At 50.8% G+C, this 27,189-nt stretch overlaps 9 protein-coding genes across 10 annotated transcripts; 5 read left to right on the top strand and 4 right to left on the bottom strand.

Annotated features, from left to right (window-relative positions):
- Positions 1 to 4,200: 4,200 nt before the first annotated feature.
- On the bottom strand, positions 4,201 to 6,262 carry PV06_05922 (uncharacterized protein). The gene is made up of 3 exons (XM_016406975.1): positions 5,637 to 6,262; positions 4,623 to 5,499; positions 4,201 to 4,511 (listed from the first exon to the last, which is right to left on the bottom strand). The coding sequence occupies exons 1-3, from the start codon at positions 6,011 to 6,013 to the stop codon at positions 4,473 to 4,475; spliced, it is 1,293 nt and encodes a 430-aa protein (XP_016262579.1). The 5' UTR covers positions 6,014 to 6,262; the 3' UTR covers positions 4,201 to 4,472.
- Positions 6,263 to 7,232: 970 nt separating this feature from the next.
- PV06_05921 lies at positions 7,233 to 9,375 on the bottom strand. Of its 2 annotated transcripts, XM_016406973.1 has the most exons (3): positions 8,770 to 9,375; positions 8,411 to 8,656; positions 7,233 to 8,308 (listed from the first exon to the last, which is right to left on the bottom strand). In XM_016406973.1, exons 1-3 carry the CDS (start codon positions 9,077 to 9,079, stop codon positions 7,578 to 7,580), a joined length of 1,287 nt encoding a protein of 428 aa, XP_016262577.1. In that variant the 5' UTR covers positions 9,080 to 9,375; the 3' UTR covers positions 7,233 to 7,577. The 2 variants fall into 2 exon arrangements, with proteins under 2 accessions (XP_016262577.1, XP_016262578.1); XM_016406974.1 differs by having other exon boundaries at positions 8,411 to 9,375.
- Positions 9,376 to 9,760: 385 nt separating this feature from the next.
- PV06_05920 (uncharacterized protein) lies at positions 9,761 to 10,966 on the bottom strand. The gene has a single exon (XM_016406972.1). The coding sequence runs from the start codon at positions 10,866 to 10,868 to the stop codon at positions 10,239 to 10,241; it is 630 nt and encodes a 209-aa protein (XP_016262576.1). The 5' UTR covers positions 10,869 to 10,966; the 3' UTR covers positions 9,761 to 10,238.
- Positions 10,967 to 11,259: 293 nt separating this feature from the next.
- On the top strand, positions 11,260 to 12,995 carry PV06_05919 (uncharacterized protein; the record flags this gene model as incomplete). Its single annotated transcript, XM_016406971.1, has 2 exons — positions 11,260 to 11,472; positions 11,523 to 12,995. The coding sequence occupies 2 exons, from the start codon at positions 11,260 to 11,262 to the stop codon at positions 12,993 to 12,995; spliced, it is 1,686 nt and encodes a 561-aa protein (XP_016262575.1).
- A 793-nt stretch (positions 12,996 to 13,788) lies between these two features.
- PV06_05918 (uncharacterized protein) lies at positions 13,789 to 15,237 on the top strand (the record flags this gene model as incomplete). The annotated part of the gene is made up of 1 exon (XM_016406970.1): positions 13,789 to 15,237. The coding sequence occupies one exon, from the start codon at positions 13,789 to 13,791 to the stop codon at positions 15,235 to 15,237; it is 1,449 nt and encodes a 482-aa protein (XP_016262574.1).
- Positions 15,238 to 15,998: 761 nt separating this feature from the next.
- PV06_05917 (uncharacterized protein) lies at positions 15,999 to 17,974 on the top strand (the record flags this gene model as incomplete). The annotated part of the gene is made up of 2 exons (XM_016406969.1): positions 15,999 to 17,130; positions 17,262 to 17,974. Exons 1-2 carry the CDS (start codon positions 16,284 to 16,286, stop codon positions 17,972 to 17,974), a joined length of 1,560 nt encoding a protein of 519 aa, XP_016262573.1. The 5' UTR covers positions 15,999 to 16,283.
- Positions 16,939 to 19,013, bottom strand: PV06_05916 (uncharacterized protein). The gene is made up of 3 exons (XM_016406968.1): positions 18,792 to 19,013; positions 17,695 to 18,735; positions 16,939 to 17,638 (listed from the first exon to the last, which is right to left on the bottom strand). The coding sequence occupies exons 1-2, from the start codon at positions 18,914 to 18,916 to the stop codon at positions 18,114 to 18,116; spliced, it is 747 nt and encodes a 248-aa protein (XP_016262572.1). The 5' UTR covers positions 18,917 to 19,013; the 3' UTR covers positions 16,939 to 17,638; positions 17,695 to 18,113.
- A 115-nt stretch (positions 19,014 to 19,128) lies between these two features.
- Positions 19,129 to 21,476, top strand: PV06_05915 (protoheme IX farnesyltransferase). The gene has a single exon (XM_016406967.1). It carries the CDS (start codon positions 19,199 to 19,201, stop codon positions 20,891 to 20,893), a length of 1,695 nt encoding a protein of 564 aa, XP_016262571.1. The 5' UTR covers positions 19,129 to 19,198; the 3' UTR covers positions 20,894 to 21,476.
- A 164-nt stretch (positions 21,477 to 21,640) lies between these two features.
- Positions 21,641 to 26,299, top strand: PV06_05914 (uncharacterized protein; the record flags this gene model as incomplete). The annotated part of the gene is made up of 4 exons (XM_016406966.1): positions 21,641 to 21,654; positions 21,703 to 22,944; positions 23,008 to 24,985; positions 25,061 to 26,299. 4 exons carry the CDS (start codon positions 21,641 to 21,643, stop codon positions 26,243 to 26,245), a joined length of 4,419 nt encoding a protein of 1,472 aa, XP_016262570.1. The 3' UTR covers positions 26,246 to 26,299.
- Between the last annotated feature and the right edge of the window lie 890 nt (positions 26,300 to 27,189).

Raw genomic sequence — 27,189 nt, 5'->3', positions numbered from 1 at the left:
CGATGGTCGAAAGTGCCTGGGCTTTCTGTAAGAATAATTAGGCAATGTCTTCTCTCGCTTCATAGGGAAACGTGGTGTAAAGTGGCTGTATGTCGACAAGGATGCTCTGCTTCGTAGTTGGCGTCTAGAATGCGAATGCGAAGGACAGCTCCAAATCGTCCAATAACAACAGCAATTGCTCAAACATGAGCGGATCATTATCTCTTCGTGGTCAAGTATACTCGGCTAATCTGGCTCAGGGCGAGAATGATAAAGTGAAGCATCCCATGACTGTGTTTCCACCAGTCAACCCAGGTAATACATCTCTGGTGGTCATGGGTTGAAGGCCACATGGACGATCCGACCAAGAGACGAACCTCCATCGAGGTACCGCGACTCGTGCATCTGCTCGTACTCCCTAGTCCGCTGCTCTTCAAATAGGCTCCAAGACTGTAGCATCAAGGTCAAGAAATCAATCGTCAGGGTAAAAAGGGCCTCTATTGAAAACCAAAGCCACGGAATTGTGCTCTCCTCTCCAGGATAACACTCTCCGTCTGCCTATAGAGAGCATCAAGCTGCTCCATAGACAATGAATCCATCAAAATCTTCGCAACTTGCGTGCCCGCACTAACAAGTTGTAGCATATACCGGTCGTCTTTCGGAGTCCTTGGCTGCTGGTCTCTGGTGTTCTGCCTAACTGCAATGGAGTTTTCTAGTGTCGTAACAAACTGTTTGATTTGATTGTCGTAGAGCACTCGAGCCGGGATCCTTCTTTTAGTAGCAAGCCTCTTGAGCAAATAGGCCCACTCCGTCCATTCTCTATCGGCAGGCGTTCGCACTCGCGGCTTGTCACGTTCCAGGGGAATAGGGAACTGGTACTTGGCCACGAAGTGGAAGGCGCACCGAGACAGGATGTCATTGACCCGCAAGGTGATTTCATCCTGTTCCTCGGCGCTTAGGTGAACAGGGAGAGCAGGAAGGGCTTGAGAGCGCGCATGCTCTTGCTGAGGTACTGGCAGAGGCAGCAACTGTGAAGGGCCATCAAACTCGTCTTGATTGAAGGGTCGCCTGCGTGTGTGGTATCTAGTTGCCCTCCCCGTTTCCCCTCCACGGCGATTCTGTGTTTCCATTTCGAATTCACCGTAGCCTTGACTGGTCGGTGACCCTGTCTGGAAACTGTAGCTGTCCTGGCTTTGTCGTCGCAGGGCTATATCTTCTGGGTTCGATCTCGCCGGCGCTACAGATTGTTGGAAAGCACCGGAATCGGGGATGAAAGCAGACGTCTGTGACCCTATAGAGAGGGGTCGAAACGGTTCTCCGACGGCAGATGGGCCAGTAGCACGCGTTGCGCCGTGGATCTCAGGTGGCAATCTCTGTCGCAGTCTTTCCGCTGGGTTGGGAGACATGCGTCCGCTTGTGTCTCCCGCAAAAGGGTCGTACGTGGACGCTGACCACGGCGTGTATCTGCTGTTGAAAGGACGTTAGCATCACATTACCTCGGTGAGGAATCACGACAACACTTACTTTTGAAATGCAAATGACGAGGAGCCGTTGGCGAGTTGTCTCGATGAAGCGGTGTCTCCCGGCTTCGAATAATGAAGATCCTCGAATTCAGACATGCCTACGTTGCCGTCGGTCAGGTCACGAGCAAATCGATTCCCTGGAGCAAATCCCGAGGTATAGGTCGAAGGTATATTGTTGATCGGAGATGTCAGGGCCAACATGGTCGAAGAGGCCTTAAGTGATATGCAGTTGGAAGGAGGAGGGTGCAAGATAAATCCACGGAGGAAGATTCAAATGTCTCCAGTTCTGATAGGCGAATTCGAGCAAATCAGTCGGCTAAGGGGCTTCGCATAGGGCACCCATTGAGCTTTGGGCATTGGTGGTATTGTTGCCAGACCTGAGCATGGGAGAAAGAATGAGATGAAGTCCAATAATGACATGGCATTCAACAATAAGGCACGTGGAGAATTCGAGTCCGTGTGGCTTCGAGTCCTCCAAAGACCCATCCGAAGGCTATTCTGGAAGTTGGTTGTTCCCACCCATTCCGCTACCCCGGCCGTCCTAGTTTCTTACACCAAGGCCCACCTCTTGCAGGGGCTGAAACCAAGGTGCCTGAAGTCTGCCGGCGGGCTGTTGCCGACACCGTGGTTGAGGCACGGACGGGCGTTGTTTAGCACAGTCTATAAGCGTATATCTAGTCTCTGGCAAGTGGGCGCAACATCCTTGCGATCATGGGAGTGACCTGGAAATTGACATATGATGGTGCCGAGCCTTGTCTTCTAGAAGCTGGATTAATTTCCTGCTGTTTGCTTCCAGAGCGGGAGTCTGCGTCATCGTACTGTCGGCACGTCATGCACCCAGGTTGCCAAATGCGTGGTTATCGATTGGCATAGTTGATGCCCAAAAGACAGTGAATGGATAGCTATGTCCCCAGGAGCACGACGGAGCACAGCACTCCACGATCACGAGGTTCGTTTCCGCTCCACGAGTCGCAGCAGAATGACGTGGAGTGCTTGAATGGCGAAGCACATTTTGCAGTGTTTGAGATGCTGGTACAGGTTCGCAAGGGGACACTTTAGAACAGTCTGGAGGTCTGAAGATGCTGGACGGCCGTTGTGAATGTAGCAGCGATCATAAACGGAGTGGGGAAGGAACGGCCGTGCACACGCGAGCCGCAACTAGCGAACCTCACGGCAAGTAGCATCCATGGACCAGGCCGAAGAAAATACTGGTGCTCGTAGTGTCTCGAGGTCTACGCATCACCCAGCTTGAAGACAAGTGACAATTTCTAAGCGACCTCAAGAATAGAAGGCTCATCCCGGGGTGGCAGGGCTGATACCTTGCTTTGGAGCAGCCACAAATGTCGGCGTCGGAGGGACGGGATGAAAGGGAATCCAAGGCCGTGAACCAGGTCAATCACGCTCGACGGTGGAAAGGAACATTTGAAGTCAGCGGTCCAGGGAAATACCCTTTCACGAAAGTGTCATCAGTGCCCAACGCTCGCCCTGTTCGCCGATCATGGGTATGATCTACACAGGCCTTGGTGAGGCGATAGCGGGACCCTTTTCAAAGCGAGTATCCGTGTTGTAGGCCGGAGTACTTGAAAGAAGGCGGCAAAGGACCTAGAGAAGCATGGGAATGCCTGCTATCATAGTAAGACGGGGAGACGGAAAGGTCACCCAAGACAAGTTCGACTTCTCGAATTTTGGCCCTCGGTTGCGAGAGAGTGACTTCAACTCGGCAACAGATGGGTTTCGTGAAAGGGTGTGGGACATCGCCGGGAGGCATAGACGGGGATGAATTCTCCGTTGCTTGTACGGATCAAAGTATGAATAATGTGTAGGAGACGGGTACGAGTCATGGCTCAACAGGGTTCCGAGTGTCGTTGCTTGTGCACCAGGATCCATGGTCCCGTAGGAATGGAAAGAGCGATTGGAATCTAGTAGGGGCCGGCTGCGAGTGACGCACGCTGATTTGAGCGAGGCGAGATCGGCTTGCCGTAGGAGGATGGTCACCGAGAAGCGACGACCCTTGTATAGCGGGGCGCCAGTAGATCAAGGTGGTGAACGGGGTCGGGTTGTGGACATGAGTAGCGGCCTAGGTCTACAAGTATATTGTACAAGAGACAGGGTAGCGGAGGCGAGGAGGGAAAAGAGAAATGAGGGTGTTTAAGGGACGAGGCAAGATGAGAACAAAGGGGGATCCCGCTGTTAGACCTAAGGCTAGGCTAGCCTCGTCTAGTTGGCCGATAGCCAATCGATGATAGGCCAAGCCGGGGGCTACGTCATTTTGTAGCGCACTAACCCCTAACTTGAGACGACCATCTCTAACCATCTCTTACCATCTGTCCCTTCCATGTTGTTTCCATCTCTCTCAATCAATCATCCATACCGCATCAGCCACTGAGCCACACAATCCATGACCTGATGCTAGCATTGACACCATTCCCGAAACTTGCGCAAGCGTCGCTAGTCTCCCGTCGAGTAGATGGCACGCCCTGACCTGCACTTTGTACCGCGAAATCATGGGTCTCCATCCCGTCTCCCTGACATTTCGTCTCGGCCAGGTCACTTCCTTGGGGGAGATGGTACAGTCTGTGTTGCCTGTTTTTCGGCCAGTGTGACGGTACGTATTGAAACGAGATCAATTTGCGTTGTTTCGAGTGTGGTCATCTGAGCAGCAAAGCATACATTACAGCTAGGGTAGCTCGACAAGGCTCCCTGGCTTTGCAAGATGACCCTCGAACGGTAGTGGTCGATCTAGGTCCAATTGCCAAATACAGAACGGCCGCACAATCAAAGTTCTCGGCTATGAATTCGTCAGCTTCTAGAAGGCCGGACTATTGCTTCCATTCCAAGCTTGCACCCTGACCGTCTCAAACCCCATCACACAACACCGAATGAATGGGCAATCCCAAGCACACCAACTGACCATAATTTCCGAGCCATTACGTTTCTCTCATTCCTGGCGTCTCAGCAGCAATCATGCGTTCATCGTCGGCGTCTTTCCTCTAACCGTCGCGCATAATCCTGATTGACGTTGCATTTGTTAGCATGTACGGAGTACTCTGGGGGCCAAATCCGAGTAGCAACAGCCTCGCAAAACACTAAAGAGGTAGGAAATGCCACATTATTACTCACAAGACAACTTTTTTTGATGCCCACCTCTAACCCAGTTCGTGGATGATAGCCGAGGATTCTGCTGGCCTTGTCGCCAGAGGCATAACGAATGGCTACTGCGTCCATCACACTACCGCGGGACAGGGTCGTTGGCGTGCCGGAGATTCGCGTGAAGAGTTCCGCGAACAAACCCAGGGTCCACCCTAATCCTTCTGGAATGCGAATTTCCAGCCACGGCGGGTAGTGTCCAAACTCTTTCCACACGGCGAGACTAAAGTCTCTGAACGAGATGGGTTCATTATTCTGGATGAAGAACGTCTCTCCAGCGGCACTTCCCACTCCGTTGGTACCAGGCTCTTGGACCAGCTCATTGATGGTGGCCTGCGTTTCGTCCCGCCGAGACCCCACTCCCAGCAGATTATCGAGGGCTAGTACATGAGCATCGGCGATATTTCCAACATATGTTGCGTCCCACAGATTAAATCCATTTCCAACGATGAAGCGAGATTCCCCCTTTGCGATGCAGGCATGGAGAGAAGGTATCAGCTGATGGTCACCCTCTCCAAAGATGACCGAAGGCCGCAAGACGCAGGTGAGCATGGCGTTGGGGGACTCACCGTCCAAGATGGCGAATTTCTCGTGTGACATGCCACTGTTGTTAGCTGCTAAGACAATTCTTTCTGCTTCAACCTTGCTCTCGCCATATATCAAACTCTTTCTGGACACAGGCCAGCGCTCATCAATATTTGGGTAAGACTTGGTCATGTCATCCACGACAGCGCAACAACTACTCGTGTATACAAAGGCACGGCACCCCGCTCTTCCCGCTGCCTCGACGACATGCCTAGTGCCCATGACATTGACTTTCTTGACAACGGTCTCCAAGCGACGCGAGTATCTGGGGTGGCAACTGTCAGCAGAAGATTCAAGAGTCACGAGGGTGATACTTGGGGTTGCTCCTTGTTCTTGGACACTCCACCTTTATGGGTACAAATACGCTTGCTGACTGAAGAACAGCACAGAAAGTCAACCTACCTCTCTCTCAAGGGTGGCACGATACCTGCCGAGTGCACAACCGCAGTAGGCCTTACGCGATGAAAGACCCTCATCACGGCATCGAAGTCGGTGACATCCGCCTGAACGTACTCGTACGAACACCCCTTGAGCAAGTCTAGCTCATCCTCGCCGTCGTCCTTGCACGAGTCTCCTGGCCCATTGTCCAGATCGAGAATGCATACGATCCATTTAGGACGCTGTTCCTGTAACGCTCGAACGATGGCTGAACCAACGAAACCCAAACCACCAGTCACCAGGACTTTGATGGAGGTATCCAGTGAATCATTCGCTGCTGCCGTCGCCGTAGTTTTCGTGGCCGACCCGTTATGTAGAGCTTCGGTCTCGATTTTCGCCATAAGGGTCACATCTAGACGTATGTATTGCCGAGATTCTCAGGGAGCCTTACGAGTAGGAGCAGGCTCTGTCGCCGTACAATTTCTTACCTCGTGCAGGTGTGGTCCGTAGACGTTGGTTGGGATGGTAGATGTCTTTGCCTCCGCCACCTATTGGTTTCGTCGTTTAGGCTTGACTCAGTCGCACGCAATGTATGTACTCTGATACTCTGGTACAAAAAAAATGACAAATAACGAATGTTTCAATTTCTACTCCGTATCGCTTCGCAAGCTGCGCCTCAGTTGCGCCCGTCACAAGTCATTGGCAAGGGGGTCTGGCCTGGGCTCTCAAGTTTTTTTCGGACCAAAACACACAGCTCTTAACACAACACGGAGGAGGAGGGGGAGGAGGTGTGAGGCGCAGTCAAGAAAGAAACCTTGCAAGACAGATGAGACGACAATTGTCATACAGTTGGAAGGATCTCCGTGGTAATAACCGAGAATCTGGTAAAGTTTCGTGCTTCCCCAAAGCCACAAACGCGCGCAAGAACCTCGTTACTGTACAAAGAGGTGAATAAGAAAATGGTGTGATCCGCAAACTCCAGTTCCCGTGGCCGTTCACATCCATCCATCCATTTCCCCCCTTCGCCCTCGCCCTCTGGGGGATTTCACATACTAACAACGATGGGAAAGGTTCCCCTTCAAACTGTTTCCGAAACAAAATGTAACGTCGATCTTCCCCCCATCCCGAGCTTTCGCTCCCTTCAACACGAAGCCCAATCGAACAACGAGGAGTGGTCAGGGCAACGAGTTTATTCGACTGCACCAATTCACTACGAGTACCATTGCCGCTTGCCAGCCTTGTCGGCGTCATTGATTTCATCATTACTTATTCTGCGACTCCTTGCTTTGTTCTTGTTCCGAGGGAAGAAGATAGTTTTGCGAAGGTTACATACGGATGTGAGAGGTGACTACCTACTCGTTGCTACTACTTAAACCCCAAAATACATCGTCCCATTCGTATCGATGCCTACTAGATGTCATCAAACAGCTCGTTCATTTCGCGACACGAGAAGAGATATTCAACTTGTATGGCACTCTTTGAATATTTTTTCCTTATCGATAGAAAAACACTCTTCGATGCAAGAATTTATTACGTTTACTCCGTACATCGTGGACTTTCCCTACCACCATTGTTCTTCTTGCATATTAGGGGTCTTTCTCCCAAGACGACAAGTCTGGGATATCAACTCTTTTGGTTGGAAGAGACTGACCGTCTTGACGTGCCAAAACACATATAATACAATTGTCTAGTCCTATCAGACATATGTATCCCGCCGTCTCCTCATACTCACCCTTCCGCAGAAAAAAAACTTGATCTGACCTGGGTCATCCACGGTGATCTCTGCTTTTTCATCTCATCATAGATACCTCAGTACTCTAATCCACATTCAACGAGGACGTTAGTCCGAAGGAGAAAAGGAAACATTGAAAAACGTGCGTCACATCGTCATTCGCCCCCTCATCACATCCCATCGAGCTACTAACAAAACTTGGTTGCGTTATTTTCCGTCCTCCACAGTAGATATCAGATAAAATGACCCCTTTCGTAATCCTGCATGGGCACATCATGGGGCTGCCCGTACGCCACGCCTATAGCTTCCGGATGGTAATACTCTTGCTGTTGTTGGCCGCCGCTTGGTCCGGGCAAATTGTCAAAGTGACCTTCTGCATCCTGCTCGTCGGTCGACCCGAAATACTGCTCGTGCAGCCGCGGGTCCTGTAGCTGGCCGTTTCCGGGCCCGATGACTTCCGGTTGTTGGAAACTGGTCCTGAGCGGAGTTCCGTGGTCGGACTCTTCGCCCTGCGCTTGATGGTGGCTCCAGCGTCCCTGCGCCATGCCAGGGCTCGGGTGTTTGGCGTGGAGGAGCGTCGGGCTGATGGCGTGCATTTCGGTCGGGGGCTGTCCTTGGCTCCAGGCGTCCATGGCTTTGGCCGACATGGGACTGTACATGTGGTCAGCGTTGGCGTCGTGGACTCGACTCATGCGCCCCGTCTGGGCCATCCGTTGTCGTCGTTTTCGGGTGAATGCAAAACAGCACCAGCAGGTACCTCCGATGAGCAAAATACCGCCCACTATGGGCAGCGCGACGGCAAGGGCCAGTTTCCACCCGTGGAGACCGCCGCCGGAACCGCCACTGTTGGACGACGGGGCGGGACCTGCTATGAGTGTTTCGTTGAAGATGGCGGCCGCGTCAGGGAAGAATGCTTTGCCGGCGAGCGGCGGTTGCACACAGGCTATGTGCAGTGCTTGCAGGACTATTTTGGTAGTAGGGTCAGTCTTGATATCTTTTTTCCCAGTCGGGGAAACAAGGGGGGGGTGGCTTGGGGGTTGGGGAGGGAGGGGGGTTCCAGCCCTACAGTTGGCAAGATACAATTGTTGCGGAACAAAGCTATAGCAAAAGGCACATCGGTTGATGTCGGTGCTGTCGAATGCGCCCACGTTGCAAAATCCCAGTTCTGGAGAGGTCTTTGAAGTATCGTTCGTGATCTGGTACTCGATCGACTCGTTCAAAACAGCGCAGCTGACCTGGCAAGGACTGCTGATCGATATATGGGTCGACGGCCAAGCGAACATGCACCCTGAAAGTGTGTAGCGCAGGGCCACTGGGGGTCAATTTGTTCAGCGGACTTCTCGAACAGAAAGTAGTATGAGTTTGCAGAGAAGGACAATATGAAGATGTGAAGGTGGATGTGGATAAGAAATATTGCTAGCATACACAATGCCCATTCTACGTCTGTCTCATTCTTGCTCGTGTCCACCGATGTGCTATTCAACTGACACGCCACGCAGTTTTGATATGCTCGACCCTGCGGGAGAGACTGATAGTCGGCATCGAGGCAGACCACGTCTCCCTCGAGCGTTCCTGCGTCGGCGCACACAGATTCACAAGGCGACCCGGCGACGGTCTGCAGGGCGGACGTGAGACGGAGGAGGACGGTCAGCAGGCACAGGATGGTCAGAGAGAGGCGGGAGAGTGAAGGTGAGGGCGGAGGAGCGGTCGCAGAATGGTCATGCCAACCGGCCATAGCATGACACTGACGGTGAAGAGCAGCGCGGCGACATATGAAACGATGAACCACGGGGCAAAGGACGCAGGTTGGGATTCGAATGGCCGGTTTTAATTACAACCTATCTGGGCTCTCTCGTGCAATTTTAAGGCCAGCGGATGGCGACAGGAGAGAGGTGAAAGAGTGAGTGGGACGGTGGTGGTGGTGACGGAACAAGATGCGGCTTTTTGGGTGATGCACTGCATCAGCACGGCGGCGCGTCCCCCTCGTGCATGATGATGGAAAAGAAGTGTTTCTTCAAGAGGGCCTTGCCTGTTGTTCCGGGCGGTTAGAGAGAGCTCGCTTACCCAGTCAGCGCAGGTTCACGAGCTTCGGTCGACGAGGGGCGATTGGTGGCAGGGTGTGATAAAGGACGTTGGAGATGCTGAGTGGTGGGAGACTTTTCGTGCTACTCGAGCTACTCGACACTAGCCGGGTCGTGGTCTGCTTCTTTCACGCCGCGATCGACCACTCATCTCACATCGTATTGGTGACGATTCAACAGCTCTACGAATCGCTGGAGGTTGTCGTCGACGCTTGGGGTTGTGGACAGGACGGAGCGACATACATCGAGTTAGAACTAACCCATCACGGGCACGGACACTTTGAGTATTGCGGACTTGTGCCATTTCTCCTGCATTACTGCGACATTAATTGTTTGTTTTCGAACCGCCGACGAGACATTGGGCTTATTGAGTGATGGTCCTGTGATAATGCGGTGACGCACATATCAATACTCCCAAGGCAAATGATTTACGCCTCGCAACGCCAGATATTCGGATAATTAGACGCTGGAATCAGCTTTCTCAATTAAGCGAATTGATATTGTCCTTCGAACCGAGGAATATACAGGTTAGACGGGACCAAGATACAAGATTCGGGTTTCACTGCCCCTGTTGTGACCAGAATCATTGCTTTTGAGCAACTTCTGCTACGGAGGCCCCTGTGATGGCTTTCGAATGAAAGACTCCTGTATGACAATTCGGAACTGCCTCCGTCCGATGAGAAGTCACCTCGTTGCACTGACAATATTGCCACTGAATGTAGGTCGAGGCGTCGTGCTCATTTCGCATCTTGAAGGTCTTCTTCTACACGTACTGCATGGCAGGCTCGTGTAGATACTTTATCCAGAAGAACCTCAGTCGGTCTTCCGCTGATGGAGCTCTTCGACTCTTTTCTCGAAAGCGGAGATCATTGTGCTTGCAACCTTTCCTTCGACCTGAGAGAATAACTGATCGTAGACTGGATTGCGAAACTTGACGTTGACGTCCAATTTCACGGACGCATGATCCTCATCGCCTCCTTCGCGGTGGGAAATGTGCCACCTCGTGTTCAAGATTTCGAATAAACCGTTGCTGTTCTCGTCGCTACTGCGGGCCTCAACAAGTCCTTTCTTGGGGTCACAGAAGACTATGCTGTCCCAGTCTTCCTCAAGCCCGAGTTTTTCATAGCCGATTTTTAACCTGGCTCGAGTTGGGTATCCATCCGGGTCTCTTGACGTCACATGCGACGAGATGGTGAACGGTAAAAATGTTGGGTAGCCAGACACGTCCGAAACAGCTTTGAAAACGACCTTGGGCGAGTAGGGAAGAAGCTTTGTATGCGAAACTGTCCGCAGCGGGCAAGGACCTAAAGCTGATGACAATATAGAGTCGAAGAAAGTTCGGCTTTGGAGTATAGACTCTTGTTTGCCGTGGAACAGTGGTCGGTAGTAGAAAGTCGAAGGCTTGCTTCCACAATGCAGAATACCAGGTTGCCGTAAGATCATTATGCCCAAATCGTATCCCGAACTGCGCCAAACTATGCAAACTTTCGAATTGACACCTGCGCCTACCTCGAGAAGAATTAACAGTCGTCGCGAAAAAGTTGAAATGAAAGTTGAGGTATTAGCTGTAATAGAACCGAGAGTTTTGGGAAAAATATATCGCGAGTCAGGTGTCGATCCCAGATTCATTGCTGCCGATTTTCGACTGACTCGTTGCGATTTCTCCATCAACCACATATACCACTACCGTGTCTTCCCTGACATTTATTGAAGGGCAGACATATCTCACCATACGCGCTTGACTTCCAGGCTCGAGCGCACACGTCCTCTCCCAATCTTGAATATGACTTGGCGGTAGCAAGATATCCTGGTTCCACGGCCGCCTCAAATAGCTATGGACACATCAACCACTCCTCCGCCCAAGGCGGTCTCTGCCAAACGAGAGCCTCCACCCGAGAAACCAGAAGCATTGAGCTTACGGACGAAGATTGTCTTCTCTTTTTGGGCTGTCATAGTATTGCTTGGGGTGCCGACATGGTGGCAGACCACCTCAATCTACCGGGCCAGCTTGCCCCTGCAAGAAATGGTCGACTGGGCGGATGGACTCGTGCGTATTGAAGAATGGTCCTCCTCTGCACTTCTGACTGTGGCGTACAGAACACTCCTACTTCCATTCCTTTACATATATGGGCTGAAGCTCCTGGCCTTCCTTGTTCCGACGCGCAACGACTTGTTCAAGATACCCAGCAAGTACTCGATGACCTTAACGAGTATCCTACCTTACATCAGCGGCTACATCTTGTTAGTGGGCTATGGAATGATGGAAGTAGTGAATGGGAAAAACAGCATTCGGGTTGCGGCGAAGATCCCACGAGTCCAGCTCTGGGAGAACCGTCGCTCAAGATCCTTCTGGAGCCTGCAACAGCCTCTTTCGAGTTCAAGCTGGATCCTGTCGCTGCCACAGCTACTGTACGCGGACCAATGAATCATCTTCCCAACCAACTGGCAGATAAACTCCAAGACCTTTTCAAGGACGAGCAGATTGCGGCGGCACTTCAAGTGGTCTCGCTCGCGAGCCATACAAACTATGCGCAGTCCTTTCTTCGGTCGCAGTCTCTCGACCACATCAATGGTATCGAGAAGCGGATCAGTCGTGCTTACAAGGCATCACCAGAGTTCCATTTGACTTTCTCCCTTTTCACGGCTACTGGATCGCCCTCGAGCTGGGACGTGCAGGAGGCTCTCAAAGACAACATTTATCCTCTTGTCCACGCATTGTCGAACGTTGTCAAGATTGGCATAACTACGCAGGTGCAGCTCTACTCGGCATTTTCGCCAGCTGTCCGGCCTGTATCTATTGAGGGATACAATGGCACGCTTTTACCACAAAAAGATCTCACAGCCTTCGTGAATGCTGCAGAATGGCCACTTGCTCCATCTATCGGAGAAGGACCTACGCTCAATTTCATTCTTTACGTTCCTTCTCTCGACCAGATTCCATTGGCGATTGAGGGAAGCGAAGGGACGTCGTGGCTGATTCCCCAATGGGGTGGTATCCAAATTCTCAATCCGCAGCTGAATGCCGACGCTGTCTCCGGACACGCTGCGTTGCCTAGTCATCTGAACAGGAATACCTTGCAGCTACCATTTCAGACCTTCTCATCGCAGCTTCTGTCGTTGCTAGGTGTCTTGCACTCGGAAGAGTCAACCAAGAATCTACCTCTTCAACTCCGTCTTGATGCGTATAAGCGTTACTCTACGCTAACCCTCTACCTGAAAGCTGCGTCCAGCTTAGGCTCGTTGTCGCGATTGGCACAGCGGCTTAGCAACATTCCTATCCCAAAGCATGTCGCACAATTGGTCGACGACACCATCGGGAACCTGACTGCATGCTGCCATGCATTCCGGGACAGCAGGTGGGATGTCGCGCTTTCGCATGCTCAGATTGCATATCAAGATAGCGAGAAGGCCTTCTTTGACAAGTCCATGGTGGGACAAGTCTATTTTCCTGATGAGCACAAAGTTGCTGTTTACCTACCTCTGCTCGGCCCCATTGGCGTACCTCTCGTCGTCGGACTACTACGAGAACTCAAGAGAATGGCCTCAAAGAGAAAGTCCGTTGCAAACTAAAAGTTGATGTGCGAACAGAATTGAGTCTACCTTGCTTCATAAGCCTACCTTCACGATCAGCCTGCTTTGAAGTGCTTGAGACAATGATTCATATGCAGTGCACCAGGCCTCGAAACCCTTCTGCCGGCCCTGATATCGAGCTTCCTAATGGAGCAGCTCGATAACGGGACCTTGTCGAGCCAAGTGGGGTGTACATGGTACGGTCTCCGCATCAATGTCGATCTGGATAGCCTCATCCCTACCACCCAGTTCACTTTAACACAATCGTGTCCAATCAGCAATGAGAGACTCGACAAAAGAGCCTGCATTTTACGGCATCTCGGCCTTATCGATTGAAAGCATACGCATCGAGTGTCATGCATTCCGACTAGCATCACCCATACATGCGAGCGTATCTTTTGCACCGAGAAGCTTATATAACATTCTACACCGGCTGGTCAGAAGTAGAACGTCCTTCCCGAGTCACTTCGATCATTACTGACCTCTCTTGCTACTCGAATACGATGGGAATTTTAATCATCCGTAGCTTGTCCACCTTGCTTTTGATATGTCTATCTCTGACTAGTTTGGTAACATGTCAACCATGCTTCAACAAGACCACCTCGATCAAAGGGAAGCCCTTCCCGCCATTGATCGAGGCGACAACAGAGAACCTCATCGTCGGCCTAGAAACAGGTTTATTCACTAGTGTCGACTTAGTCAAGGTCTGTTGAGCTTGTACAAGGAAACGCTCAACCACTAACACCTTCAGGCGTACACGGCTCGTATCCTTGAAGTGAATGCGACCTTACATATGGTCATTGAGATCAACCCAGATGCTCTTACAATCGCTGGCAACCTTGATGCTCAACGAGCGAATGGCACTGTGCTTGGGCCTCTACACGGGATTCCGATTTTGATTAAGAACAACATCGCGACGGCCGACAAGATGGATAACACGGCTGGATCGTATGCACTTGCTGGAGCAAAGGTTCCCAGGGATAGTACAATTGCAGCGAAGCTCCGCAAAGCCGGTGCAGTAATCCTGGGAAAGACAAACTTATCTCAATGGGCCAATTATCGAAGCTTCAACACCAGCAACGGGTGGTCAGCAATTGGAGGACAAACCCAAGGTGCTTATTACCCAGGTCAAGACCCTTCAGGATCGTCTTCTGGGAGTGGTGTTTCCAGCTCTCTGGGGCTCGCACTTGCAGCTCTAGGCACAGAAACCGATGGTTCTATCTTGTCGCCTTCAGATGTCAACAACCTTGTGGGAATCAAACCAACTGTTGGTCTCACGGCGAGAGATTTGGTTGTTCCCATATCCGAGCATCAAGATACGGTCGGACCAATGGCTCGAACGGTGAGAGACGCAGCCTACGTTCTTGCGGCAATCGCTGGAAAGTCTTCATATGACAATTACACTGATGCAATTCCTTTCGACACGATTCCTGACTATGTGGCTGCCTGCAACTTTTCTGCCCTACGTGGGAAACGTATTGGCGTTCCCCGAAACTTGATCGACCTTACATCTGATCCGGCCGCTGCGCCTATCGTCCCAGTGTTCAATGCAGCGCTTGACATCTTGCGAGCCGCTGGAGCGATTGTCATCGACAACACAAACTTCACGGGCTATGATGCCTTGAGTGAAGGCAATTACAGCAATATCGTCCTTGAGGCAGACTTCATCAGTGACTTGCCTAAGGAGTATCTTTCCAAGTTATCGTACAACCCGAACAACATTCATTCAGTCGCGGATGTGCGAAACTTTACTCATGACTTTCCTCTCGAAGACTGGCCCGAAAGAGATACGTTGATCTGGGATGGTGCTCTAGAGCTGGGCTATGGCAATACCTCTCCGGAGTTTTGGTCGAATTATACGATGAACACGTTCTTAGCTGGCGAAATGGGAATTACTGGAGCTCTGAAGAATTATTCCTTGGACGCGCTGGTGTTGCCTACTGAATTTTCACCAAACTTTCCAGCTTTGATTGGAGCTCCTGTGGTGACTGTACCTCTGGGTGCATATCCGCCAAACACCACTGTGCTCCTGAATCAGTTTGGAAATTTGAATGCCACAGCTCCAAATATGCCCTTTGGCATTAGCTTCATGGGACCTCGCTTCAGTGAGGAGCTGTTGATTGGACTGGCTTATGCTTTCGAACAGCGCACAATGGTCCGGAATACTATCACACCATACATTCAGCCTACCACCGAGCTTGCTGATGTAGTGCATGCGCGGCAAAGGATGAAGGAGTTATAGTCACCATGCCATTCGTTAGAATGTGAGGTCTATAGATTATCGAGAACTCAATATCTCGTGTCCGATTGACATTGGCCAATAATTTATCTCATCCAATTCTGGTCATCACGAGTGGAAGTGATTTTTATGGACGAGTTCGTTTTCGCTCGAAACTCTCTCTATTGCCTTCTTTATTAACGTAAAGTCTTATTACAGATATAAGAATCTACAGGAGTTGTCTTCAAAATATCCTAATTGATTTCTTCCGCACGCTGTCTTGAGCGATAAAACTTAATTATCTCTCTCAGCTTCTTTGACGGGGTATTCAGGCAACTCTACAGTGTGTGAATTCTTCCATGAATATGTATGTGTAGATCAGCAATCCCTTGGACGTACACGTTTGTCCTGTTCTTGAATCTTGGGATGCAGATTGATTACCCTCACCTTGTGTGTGTACAGTAGTATATGAGAGATCGTACTCATCTAATCACCTTCGGCTATTGCATCAAACCAGAGTGACCGAGACATGTCCGCAAAGGGTCGTGTAGCAACCAAATCAAACAAGTTTACGGCCGTGGAAGCAACGCCGCCGACGGTCCGCAACAAGTTCAGCCAATCGACTGACAGAGGTTTTTCGCTGACCGGGTCCGAAGTAATCATGAGATGTTTGACGGGGAAATATGCAAATCGGGGGTCTTTGGGGGCCCTGACTAGTTTACTAGGTAAATAGACTGAACCTCGGTTCAATCTGATCGTGCCTCGAACCAAATCCCCTTACAACTCCGTCAAATCGGAGTTGCAATATATACTGTCCATTAAAAAGACGCGCTGTGGGAAAGTGAAGACCCTCAGGAAGAGATTTGTAGCTGTATCATTTTCCTACGTGACGCGGTCTCTTACCCTTTTGTTCTTTGTCTCCTACAGTACATTCATCCTTGGACTTGGGTTGGACGGCTTCACCTTTCTGCGTAACTACCCACTCTGTCCCTCAATCCATCTCGCCCAGAAACAACCCTCTTCTCATACAGTACCACCAGCCAGACTTGTACCGTCATTTGTTCCGAAAAATGGCACAAAAGACATCCCAGACTCCCACGAGGAAACTCACCCGGGCCGAAGTGGCCAAGAACAACACCGAGGACAGCGTCTGGTGCATCATCGACCACAAGGTGTACGACGTCACGGACTTTCTCGACGCGCACCCGGGCGGGAGTGTGGTGTTGCAGCAGGTAGCGGGCCAGGACGCGACGTCGGCCTTTTACAACCTCCACCGCCACGAAGTCCTGCAAAAGTATCAGAGTCTGTGCATCGGCACGGTCGAGGGCGAAGAACCGGAGGTGGTCGACCCCCGCCCGGGAGACCTCTCGACCGTACCCTACGGTGAACCGCTGTGGCTGACCCCGGCCTACAAGAGTCCGTATTATGGCGAGTCGCACCGCCGGCTTCAGCGAGCCGTGCGAACCTTTGTGGACGAGGACATTTACCCGGAGGCGCAGGAGAAGGAGCTGGACGGCTCGTACATCTCTCAAGGTCTCGTGGACAAGATGGCCCGGAACAACATGCTCGCCATGCGCCTGGGACCGGGCAAGCACCTGCACGGCCGGGAGTTGATGGGAGGCGCCGTCGACCCGCAAGAGTTTGACTACTTCCACGACCTGATCGTCGCGCAGGAACTGACCCGCGGGATGGCGAGAGGGTTCCAGGACGGCAACATGGCCGGCATGATGATCAGTCTGACGGCCGTGAGGCAGTGGGCCAACGACGCCGCGCTGAGGGACCGGCTGACGCACGAGTGCCTCACCGGGAAAAAGTACATGTGTCTGGCCATCACCGAGGCCTTCGCCGGCAGCGATGTCGCGGGCATCAGGACGACGGCGAAAAAGACGGCGGACGGAAAACATTATATCATCAATGGTAAGAGCAAACAAAGCGTCCCCCGTCTTTTCCTCGTTGGCGACCTAGTACCTACCTAAGCTACCTGAGATGGCCTGCCAGCCAAGGATGGTGGACGACTGGGCAAACTTGGCTGACTTGAAATTCGATAGGAACCAAGAAATGGATCACCAACGGCATGTTCGCCGACTATTTTGTCACAGCGTGCAAGACAGAAAAGGGAATCAGTGTCATCATTGTACCGCGCGACGACAACGTCGAGACCAAGCGCATCAAGACATCCTATTCGACAGCCGCGGGTACGGCGTTTATTCAATTCGAAAACGTCAAGGTTCCCGTGAACCACCTCCTGGGCAAGGAAGACAACGGCTTCATCGTCGTCATGAGCAACTTCAACCACGAACGGTGGGCCATTACGGGCCAGGTGATCCGCTGGATGCGCACCGTCGTCGAGGAATGCCTCAAGTGGACGCACCAGCGCATCGTGTTCGGCAAGCCTCTCATCACACAGCCCGTCATCCGCCAAAAACTGGCCAAGATGATCAGTATGACCGAGGCGTGTCAGAGCTGGATCGAAAGCATCACCTATCAGATGTGTAATATGAGTTATGCCCAGCAGAGTAAACTTTTGGGTGGACCGATTGGCTTCTTGAAGAGCTATTCCACCAGATGTGCGCACGAGATCGCCGACGATGCCGTGAATATCTTTGGTGGTAGGGGTATCACGCAGTCCGGCATGGGACGTGTCGTGGAGCAGTTCCACCGCATCTACAAATTCGATGCTATCCTCGGAGGTGCCGAGGAGGTCCTGGCCGATCTTGGTGTGCGGCAGGCCATGAAGCAGATGCCTAAAGCCATGTTGTAGATCAATAAAATATGCCCGCCCACAAGCCATCCCTTTGTAATTGGAGGTCCGAAAGACAAGCAGGCCATATCTGTGTCAGGTAGCTCTTGGTTTGATGTTTGCGTTGTATGATTTTGAATGGAAGGACGAGTGTTCCCCTTCAACCTAGACCTCTCCCTGTCACCATGATTTTGTGGATCTTGTCAACAGACATTTGGTTTGGAGTCGTTGAAATTGCTGTTGTGGTCTTGGATGTAGCAGCAGTCGTTTGAGACTTTGTCAGCTCGACGTCCATCTTATCCTCGTCTTCCTCCTCTGATTCTTCGTATTCCTCTTCCTCTTCTTCCTCGTCACCCTCGTCATCACCTTCGTCATCGGGTGGCTCAATCAATTCTCGTTGTAGGCCTGTAACAACCGTTGCTATGCCCCGTTGCTTCTCCTCTAGGGTGTAATCTGCTCCCCACTTTTGTCTTCGTGCTTCTCTGTTGGCAGCACCAGGCGCCCATTGCCAGAGAGCACTGCGTTCCTGAGCAGAAAGACCTGAATGCGAGTCTTTGGCTTGTCCCGCAGCGATTTTCCCTCCCTCCTCGATCCAGTCCTCTATATTCGGCTCGAGCTTCGTCCGCAGTAAAGTCTCAAGGATGAAGGCCCGTTCCTTACCAGGGAATTGAGGGAGAGGGAAAGCGACCGTAGACTTGAAAAGGTCCTGGTACTCAGAAAGTTGTGCTGCAATCTGCTGGAGATTGTTGGATATCAGATTCGCGTGGGTCTGTAAAGAAGGCCTAAAACTCATCAGCATATATGTAACATGAACCAAAGGTCTCCTTCCTATACATACCATGAGGGCAGCTGGTTTTGCGTTGTGATTTCTGAACGTAGAGCGATTAACGAGGTATGGAGTGCTAGGAGTCGCTGCCGCGCCTGGTCAAGGGACCTGACCTGATCGTTCGTAAGAGCTGCCATATGACCTTAGCGATTGCACCTAGACCGTGACGAGGCCAAGTTATAGATGAAGCATTGCCATGCGTTTCCAGGGCAGTTCAAAGAGGGATAAATTGGGAGAAGGTGAGTGGTGGAAGACGAAGAGTAGCTCACGGGGGGCAGAATGTCGATCTCCGCATCAGGTGCGCAGCCCCAAAGCTCTAACAAATCATTTGAGAATTAAATCAGGTCTTCACCTCGAAGCGCATGAGCATTCAACCCATGCTTCGACAATAGCAACATCCGCCTGGTCGGCAATCAACCATGGCTGCTCCGGCAGTCAAACGTCTCTCGAGCAATACCCTATGCTCAAATTGTCTTGCTCGGAACCTTCGCACTTCCTGGACAGCGGGCAACCTCACCAGATGGTCCTCCGGAAGAAGAAGATTTCACGTCGTGCCAGTCACTGAGACTAGAGGATCTCGACATACGACAGCGAGCTCCCAAAGCTTTGTCCGTGACTATTTTTCGGCCAACAACTCTCTCGAGCGAGGATGGGTCAAAAGTGGACTTCTAGCTTCGATGCGCACAGCCGCAGAGCCACGAGAGGGCAAAGGCAACCTCACACGTCAAGAGAAGATAACTCGCGCCGAGGAGGACTACGAAGAACTCTCGTCAGAACATAAAAGGGCGACGAATGCCATCCAAGAACCGAACCCAGCAGTTCGAGGTCAAGAACCTGTTCAAACAGTTTCCGAGGTCCAGTCGGACGAGCAGATATTACCACATCGAAGGAGAAAGAGACAGAAAGCCAATGAAAGTCCCCTGCCGGGGCAGGACTCATTGCCTTTGGATGCCTCATCGCAATTGACGACAGCCGCTGCTGCTATGCCAGCATCCGCCGCCTTTCGACGCAAGATGGCGACGTTGCTCTCTCTTTCAAAACCGCGGTTGTCCTTCCTCATCCTTCTCTCGACAACCTCAGCGTACTCTTTATATCCCTTACCTGAACTGTTGTCTTCCACAGCGTCATTTGTGGAGACTTCATTTTCGACGTCGACACTTACACTCCTCTTCTTGACGACAGGTACTTTTCTATCCTGTGCCTGCGCAAATACTCTGAACATGCTTTTCGAACCCAAGTATGATGCTCTCATGACAAGGACTCGAAACCGACCTCTGGTCAGAAAACTCATCTCAACTCGAGCTGCAACTTTATTTGCGCTGTTATGTGGCGCTTCGGGACTTCTCCTGCTGGGATTTGGCACCAATCCTACCGTAGCAGGGTTATCCGCACTGAACATCTTCCTCTACGCTGGCGTGTATACTCCCATGAAGCGAATTTCGGTTGCCAATACGTGGGTTGGAGCTATAGTTGGAGGCATTCCGCCTTTGATGGGCTGGTGTGCTGCGGCAGGCGAGGCGGCGACTTCCGAGCACCATTCATGGAAGGATATGTTGCTCACTGAAGATTCTATTGGAGGTTGGGCACTTGCTGCGCTGTTGTTCGCCTGGCAATTTCCCCATTTCATGTCTCTGTCTCACACCATCCGAGATGATTACAAGAACGCTGGGCATCAAATGCTTGCCTGGACAAATCCTGCCCGCAATGCAAGAGTGGCCCTACGATATTCGATCGCAATGTTTCCGATATGTGGAGTACTCTACTGGGGTGGGTACGTTGACTCGAGTTTTCTGGCCATCAGTACCGTGTGTAATGCCTGGATGACAAGAGAAGCCATTCGTTTCTGGAGGAAACAGGGTGCTGGTGGAAGTGCCAGAGGTCTTTTCTGGGCGAGCGTGTGGCAACTTCCTCTAGTCCTTGTCGGAGCTTTGGTGTGTAAAAAAGGGCTCTGGGATGGTTTCTTTGGAAGCAATGATGCTGCAAGCATATACGACGAGCCTGAACTCGAAGGTGACGGGGATTCTCTGGGAATGACTTCAGCAAAATCAGCAAAGACATCAGATCTTATCGACGAGGTTAATCCGGCTATGCTGGGCTTCAAGAGACCCACGTGAGCGTGATCCGTCCTTGGATCTCGCATCAAGGTGTCCGAAGAGCATGGAGGTTCATCATCTGCATCCTACCAAATCGAGGCCCTCCTATCGTCGACGGCACAAGCGTGAATTTATATTTTGGATAGAATCAATGTGAGACAACATTGGCGCTACGCAGGACACGACTTTGGAATCATGGTCCATTCTAGCCACGCATGGATCATGTAACCGTCCTTTGGATTAGGCCACCACTACGAGTGAAGAGACGGACGACACCTAATTCGGTGGGAAGAAAGAGACTACATTGAAGCCATCCTCGGCAGTTTCCTATCGCCGTATGCAATAAGATGAGTTGTCTTCGGGAAGGGTCTGAGAAGACACGTGCGAGGATTCAGTTTATCCACTCAAAGTATGAAGGTTTCACCGTTGAAAGATGTATATCATGTAATCGATCCTCATTCCAAAAGGTTGCACAGTAAATGGAGACACAAGTGAAGGGTATGTCAAGCTCATGTAAAAGCAATACTCCTTAGGTGGTGAATGTAGGCGGCGAGTGAGAGAGGAAAGTCTAGCGAAAGCCGGGGTTCGGTAGTGCCACTTTACGAGTCTTCCGCGTCGCGTCCGATTTGTTGACATTCGACCTCACAATCTTAGGCGCTCGTGGCACAACCTGACACCTCCACAATCATTGATGGGTACAGTCGCCACCTGCTAACATAACGAATCGCTTACAAGCCGGCGAGGCCAGGCGAGAGTTGCTTCGTCAGTATGACGACGCCTTCGTAAGAACACTTACAAGCCGGTTGGTTGCCATAATTGACACGCGATAGCGAGTTCTTCGACAAGTTGAAGGCCTTGAAGCCCGACCATGACTTGACTTCGGGTGTAGCGTTCATTGCCATTCTGCACCATGACAAAGTGCCAAATGAGCCTCTTCAACAGCATGATGCCCTGTGGATTAAGTGTCCGAAAGGCAAAGCATTGAGCTCATTGCTGAAGGCGTACAAGAAGAAGTATCTGTTGCCAGACGAGCTCGTGCTCAGACATAATTTCAAGGTCGTTGATGAGACGACTAAGATCTCTGCACTTCTCACCTTACCCTCGGATGACTTTGTTGCACTTGAAGCAATCCTTGCGGACGACCTCGAGACGAGAGTGAACGCCCCTACAACTTCGCGCACTGCCCTTGCTGAAGTCACAAACACTGCCAATCAGCTCAGAATTAAGGATGATCCCTCAAGTAAAGATGCAGCAGCCTTGCCTACTAATCCATTAGTCACTCAATTAACGCATCCGATCGCAGCTCTCTCTGCCAGCAATGCACAGGACCATCATGTACGCTCAATGGCTTCGCCGACTGAAGAAGAAGGACTCGGATGGGAAGACTTCCTGTTTGAACGCCTCGAGTACCAACGGCAATTTCTACAAAGAGAAATCACGGATGCGCTCAGTGAAAGAATCAGGCACGAATGGCTCTGCTTAGACGCAGGTCAGAGAAGCTATTTCTCAGATAGAGCATCCAGGATCAGTGCAACGGCCCGCTCGATGACAGTTCGGCGTGTTCACCATATTGCCTTCTGGCTCTTCTACTATGAAAAATATCTTTCTTCACAGAACGCTGGCATTGAATTGCATGTCGATTTTCCCTCGCAACGGCGCCAATTCGATGTATCGGTAGAGCTTTGGTCTAGAATATGGGGACTCCAAGAACATGCAGGATACATGAACAAGGGTATGGCACTCTGGGCTGAAATCATAGACAAGTACGCAGATATCCTCAGTTTTCCGCCATCTGAAAATAGCGGCCCGGAACCATGCTCTGAAAATGTCGCAAAACTCGAAAACAGCAGGCTAGAACGATCCCCTGAAGGTGTCGCCCAAGTCGTCAAGGAAGAACCAGTGCGATCTCCGTTCCCTGAGGATCGTCCTGATCCTCCAAAAGACAGCTTAGTCGCAGGCAATAGCTTTCACGTGGGCCTCGAGAGGGGGATGTTAGATGCTCAAGAGTGTACAGCTTCCCGTATGACAATGTCGGAGCTTTTTGATGGTCGAACACCTGAGCAGCTTGAAAAGTAAGTCCATACTACGAAGCTTCTGTCGCTTCGGATGAAAAATTAATGCTAAATCCGCGGCAGGAGTGTTCAAAAAGGTGCCGAATTACTCAACAATATCCAACACGTTCTTCGAGAACGACCCAATGAAGAAGTCAATCAATGGATCCAGGCCCTGGAGAAAGTACAATCCCAGGCAGTACGTTCTCGCACCGTGGTGGGAGTTGTGGGGGCCACCGGTGCCGGAAAGAGCTCAGTCATCAATGCCATGTTGGACGAGGAGCGTTTAGTACCCACGAATTGCATGAGAGCCTGTACAGCAGTCGTCACCGAGATCAGCTACAACTACGATGAGAGCATCCCATACCGTGCCGAGATTGAGTTCATCTCTCGGGAGGATTGGAACAAGATGCTTAAAGTGTTGTTTCAAGACCTTCTCGATGGTTCTGGTCAAGTGTCTCGCGAATGTATCAATGAAGATTCAGAAAGTGGTATTGCCTATGCTCAGGTGAAGGCTGTCTACCCAAAGCTGACGAAAGACGAGATGGCAAAAGTTCCCATCGAACGTCTGATGGCTCATGAAAACGTGAAGTGTCTAGGTACCATCCGGAAAGCGGAAGCATTCGATGCATCGGACTTCTACAAGCAACTGCAGAATTATGTGGACAGCAAAGAAAAGGGAAGTGCTAGGAAAGATAATGGGGAAAAGGGGAAGCCGAAAGCGCGAGAAATGGAGTTCTGGCCTCTGATACGAGTTGTCAGACTTCATGTCAAGGCTCCTGCCCTTGCCACAGGTGCTGTCATTGTGGATCTACCAGGTGTTCACGACAGCAATCAAGCCCGTGCTGCTGTGGCTCAAGGCTATATGAAGCAATGCACCGGTTTATGGATTGTTGCACCCATCACTAGGGCTGTCGACGACAAGTCTGCGAAGAACCTACTCGGCGATAGCTTCAAGCGGCAGCTGAAAATGGATGGAGGCTACAATTCCGTCACCTTCATCTGTAGCAAAACAGACGACATTTCCATCACCGAGGCTCAGGATTCATTGGGGCTTGCGGATGAATCTGGTCAGATGCTGGCCAAAATGGAAGATCTGAGGAGAAAGAAAATTACTCTAAAGCAACAAATCGAAGGTCTCAAAGCGACTAAATCGGACATCAATGCCGCCATCGAAGCCCAGGACGAGCAAGTTGAGATATGGGAAAAGCTTCAGGAGGATTGCCAAGCTGGACAGACGGTCTACCAGCCCAAACCGGCGACCCAGAAACGAAAACGGATGCAAGGTTCAAATTTTTCAAGGAAGAAATCAAAGTATGCTGAGCCTGGCTCCGATGACGACTTGATTATTGATGATGATGACGAAGGCGACTCCAATAGTGATGGAGGATCGGATTTTGCTTCATCTATCAACGGCGAAGATCGCGGTCCTCCTCTTACTGAAGATGAGATTTCAAGGAAACTTGGAGAACTTCGGGTGTCAAAGAGAGAAGGACGACGGCAAAAGATCCAAGTTGGTGATGAGATGAGGAGCTTACGAAAACAGATTGAGCAAATTGACAAAGACAGCGAAGCCATTGATGCTGAGCTATTCGCTAAATGTATCTCAGGCAGAAATGAGTACTCAAGAGCCGCCATTCGACAGGACTATGCATCAGGCATTCGTGAACTTGACCAAGAACTGGCTGAGGAGGCCGATGCTGCAAATTTCAATCCTGAAGTTGACGCCCGTGACTACGACGAGGTTGCACGCAACCTCCCAGTCTTCTGCGTTTCTTCTCGTGCTTATCAGAAATTGAAGGGGAGGCTTCAGCGAGACAAAACACCTCCGGGCTTCGAGGACCTCGAGGAGACCGAAATGCCTGCACTTCAAGCACATTGTGTGCAGCTGACAACAGCTGATCGCACATCGACTGCCCGAAGGTTTCTCAACAGCACGTTTCAGTTTCTTAATTCGTTAAGGCTATGGGCTTCTAACGATGGAACTGGGAACAATCTCTCGGACGATCAATTACAGCACGAAGCTCGGATCTTGAAAGACAAGCTGAAAAAGCTTGACAGTGTAAGTCGCCCAAAATCATAACCTCCCCAAGGTTTTGGCCCAATTTGTAAATGATTATTTACTAAGTCTTGTTAGGCTCTCGAGAAGGCAGCCACGAACGTCGTCCTCGGTATCGACTGCGAGCTAAAGGAGAAAATCTATGATGTGTTCCCAAGTGCCACATCGGCGGCGAAGTCATTAGCAAGCGGCACTGTGAGACAATGGGGCGCACCTATCAATCGGGATAACCGAGCGGAAGGGGGCCTTCACTGGGGAACGTATAAAGCTGTGGTACGACGCGATGGATGCTTTTCGAATAGCTGGCGCTCTATTAATTTCAATGCAGAGCTTGTGGACCCGATTCTTCGGATCCTAACCGGACCATGGGAGTCTGTCTTTGCACGCAGAATTCCCAGCATATTGGGTGCTCTCCCGCTCGATGTGAGTGGCATGCTCAGGACTTTTCACGATGAAGTCGAAAGCCATGCCATCCGCAATGGCGCTTTGATTGCAACATTTGAGACGCTCAAGCACCAACTCCCTGGGTACAAAGACATCATGAAAGATGCAATGGTCGAAGCTCGCACCAAGGTCACCGAGACTCAACGCGAGATCAATCGTGAATTCGAACCTAGCATTACCAAACATATGCAAGAAATATATGAAATCTGCGTCGAGGAATCAGGAATTGGCTCATACAGTCGTATGAGAGCCCACATGGCTGGCTTTGTTGAACGGGAAAAGGATTCGATGTTTGAGGGATCGGTCAAGCATGTAAAGGTTCTTCTTCGACATATGCTGGAGGAGCTCAAGGAAGAACTGCTTACCAAGGTTGACATGATCTTTATGGCTGTCCAGAAGGATTATACCGGTGTCTTCTCTGGAAGTGGAAGCAGTAAGACGACCGGGGTACTTCCACGTGAACAACGAGCCTTACGAAAACCGATCCTCGAGCTTGTTGACAGCGCTGAGTTGGTATTCAAGCGAGGTGTCGATGTCGAACCTGAAGCCGAGCCCGAAGCTGACGATCAGACATCTGGAAACCCTGAAACCGACGTCGCGGAGACTGGAGCATCTGACCATATCAAAAATGAAGTCAATGATGATACAAAGATGGATGGCAGTGCTGAAACAGTTGCTAAGGAGACTGTAATGGATTCAAATGTCCCTGATTTGGCAAATCAGTCTTCACCACGAGAGCCGAGCACTGTGCCCAAAGAGCCTCTTCAGTCCATACAAGATGAAACCGGGCTTGTCAAGGGTGAACAAGATTCTATCTGAGTTTGAAGATTCTATCTGAGTTTGAAGATTCTATCTGAGTTTGAAGATTCGATCATGACATAGGATGCAGTGCACGGCGTCGGATGCATTGACGAAATCACCGAGCAAGAGATACACATGTGCAGTACGACAAGGGATGGAGATGCAGGAATATGTCCCCATGTATGGTGAGTATAACATTGGAGCGAACAAACAGGTGTAGCTACCACCCTTTTGGCTAGGGGGAAGAGGGGCTCTTTCAGGTCTTGTGTTACTAGATAGACTAGACCCTTCAAAGTCTAACACTGGGCATTTCGATTGAATACAAAAACAAAATCATAAAGGACATGCTCCATATGAAGGAAAAGTTTACGGCTCATTTCGTTTTGACGGTTTTTGACTTGTTTTCTTGGGAGCCTTCCGCCTCTGCCCCTAGTGCCGCTGACATGTGAAACATAGGTACGGAGGTACATTGTGACATTTTACTCTGGATAGTAATCGTCCATGTCATCATATCCTCGACCTTTTCAGTACGGTGGTCCTCCGACCTCGTCATTGCACCACTCTTCTTCCACGTCCTTTTCAGGAGTGTCGGGAGTGCTGTTGCAAGCCAAGTTTTTGACGCCATTTCATTTTTGGATCGTACATGACTTCGTGTATGCCGAGTGATGTTGTTGTCTCCACGTTTCTTCAATGTGGTACACCTTTAGATGCCCTGTCGCTGACTGATCGAAATCACTCGGGATTAGGACCGGGACCTTTGATAAAATGGCCAAAAAAAAGAAATTAGAGCACAAGCGTCCTAGTAATACAGTTCTAACATTGATTACCGAGACATGGTCGCCCATTTCACGCTCGCTCGTACTGTGATTTCTTCGCCCTTCGGCCCCAAGAGTTCGGGGAATCGGATTTGATGGGGTTAAGCAACTCGAAAGGGCCGCATCTAATCAGATAAATAAGCAACG

Source organism: Exophiala oligosperma, assembly GCF_000835515.1.
Source record: "Exophiala oligosperma strain CBS 72588 unplaced genomic scaffold supercont1.5, whole genome shotgun sequence".
In the NCBI taxonomy this organism is placed as follows: Eukaryota; Fungi; Ascomycota; class Eurotiomycetes; order Chaetothyriales; family Herpotrichiellaceae; genus Exophiala; species Exophiala oligosperma.
Note: the sequence above shows the minus strand (reverse complement) of the source record. Positions and strands in the feature narration are given on the sequence as shown.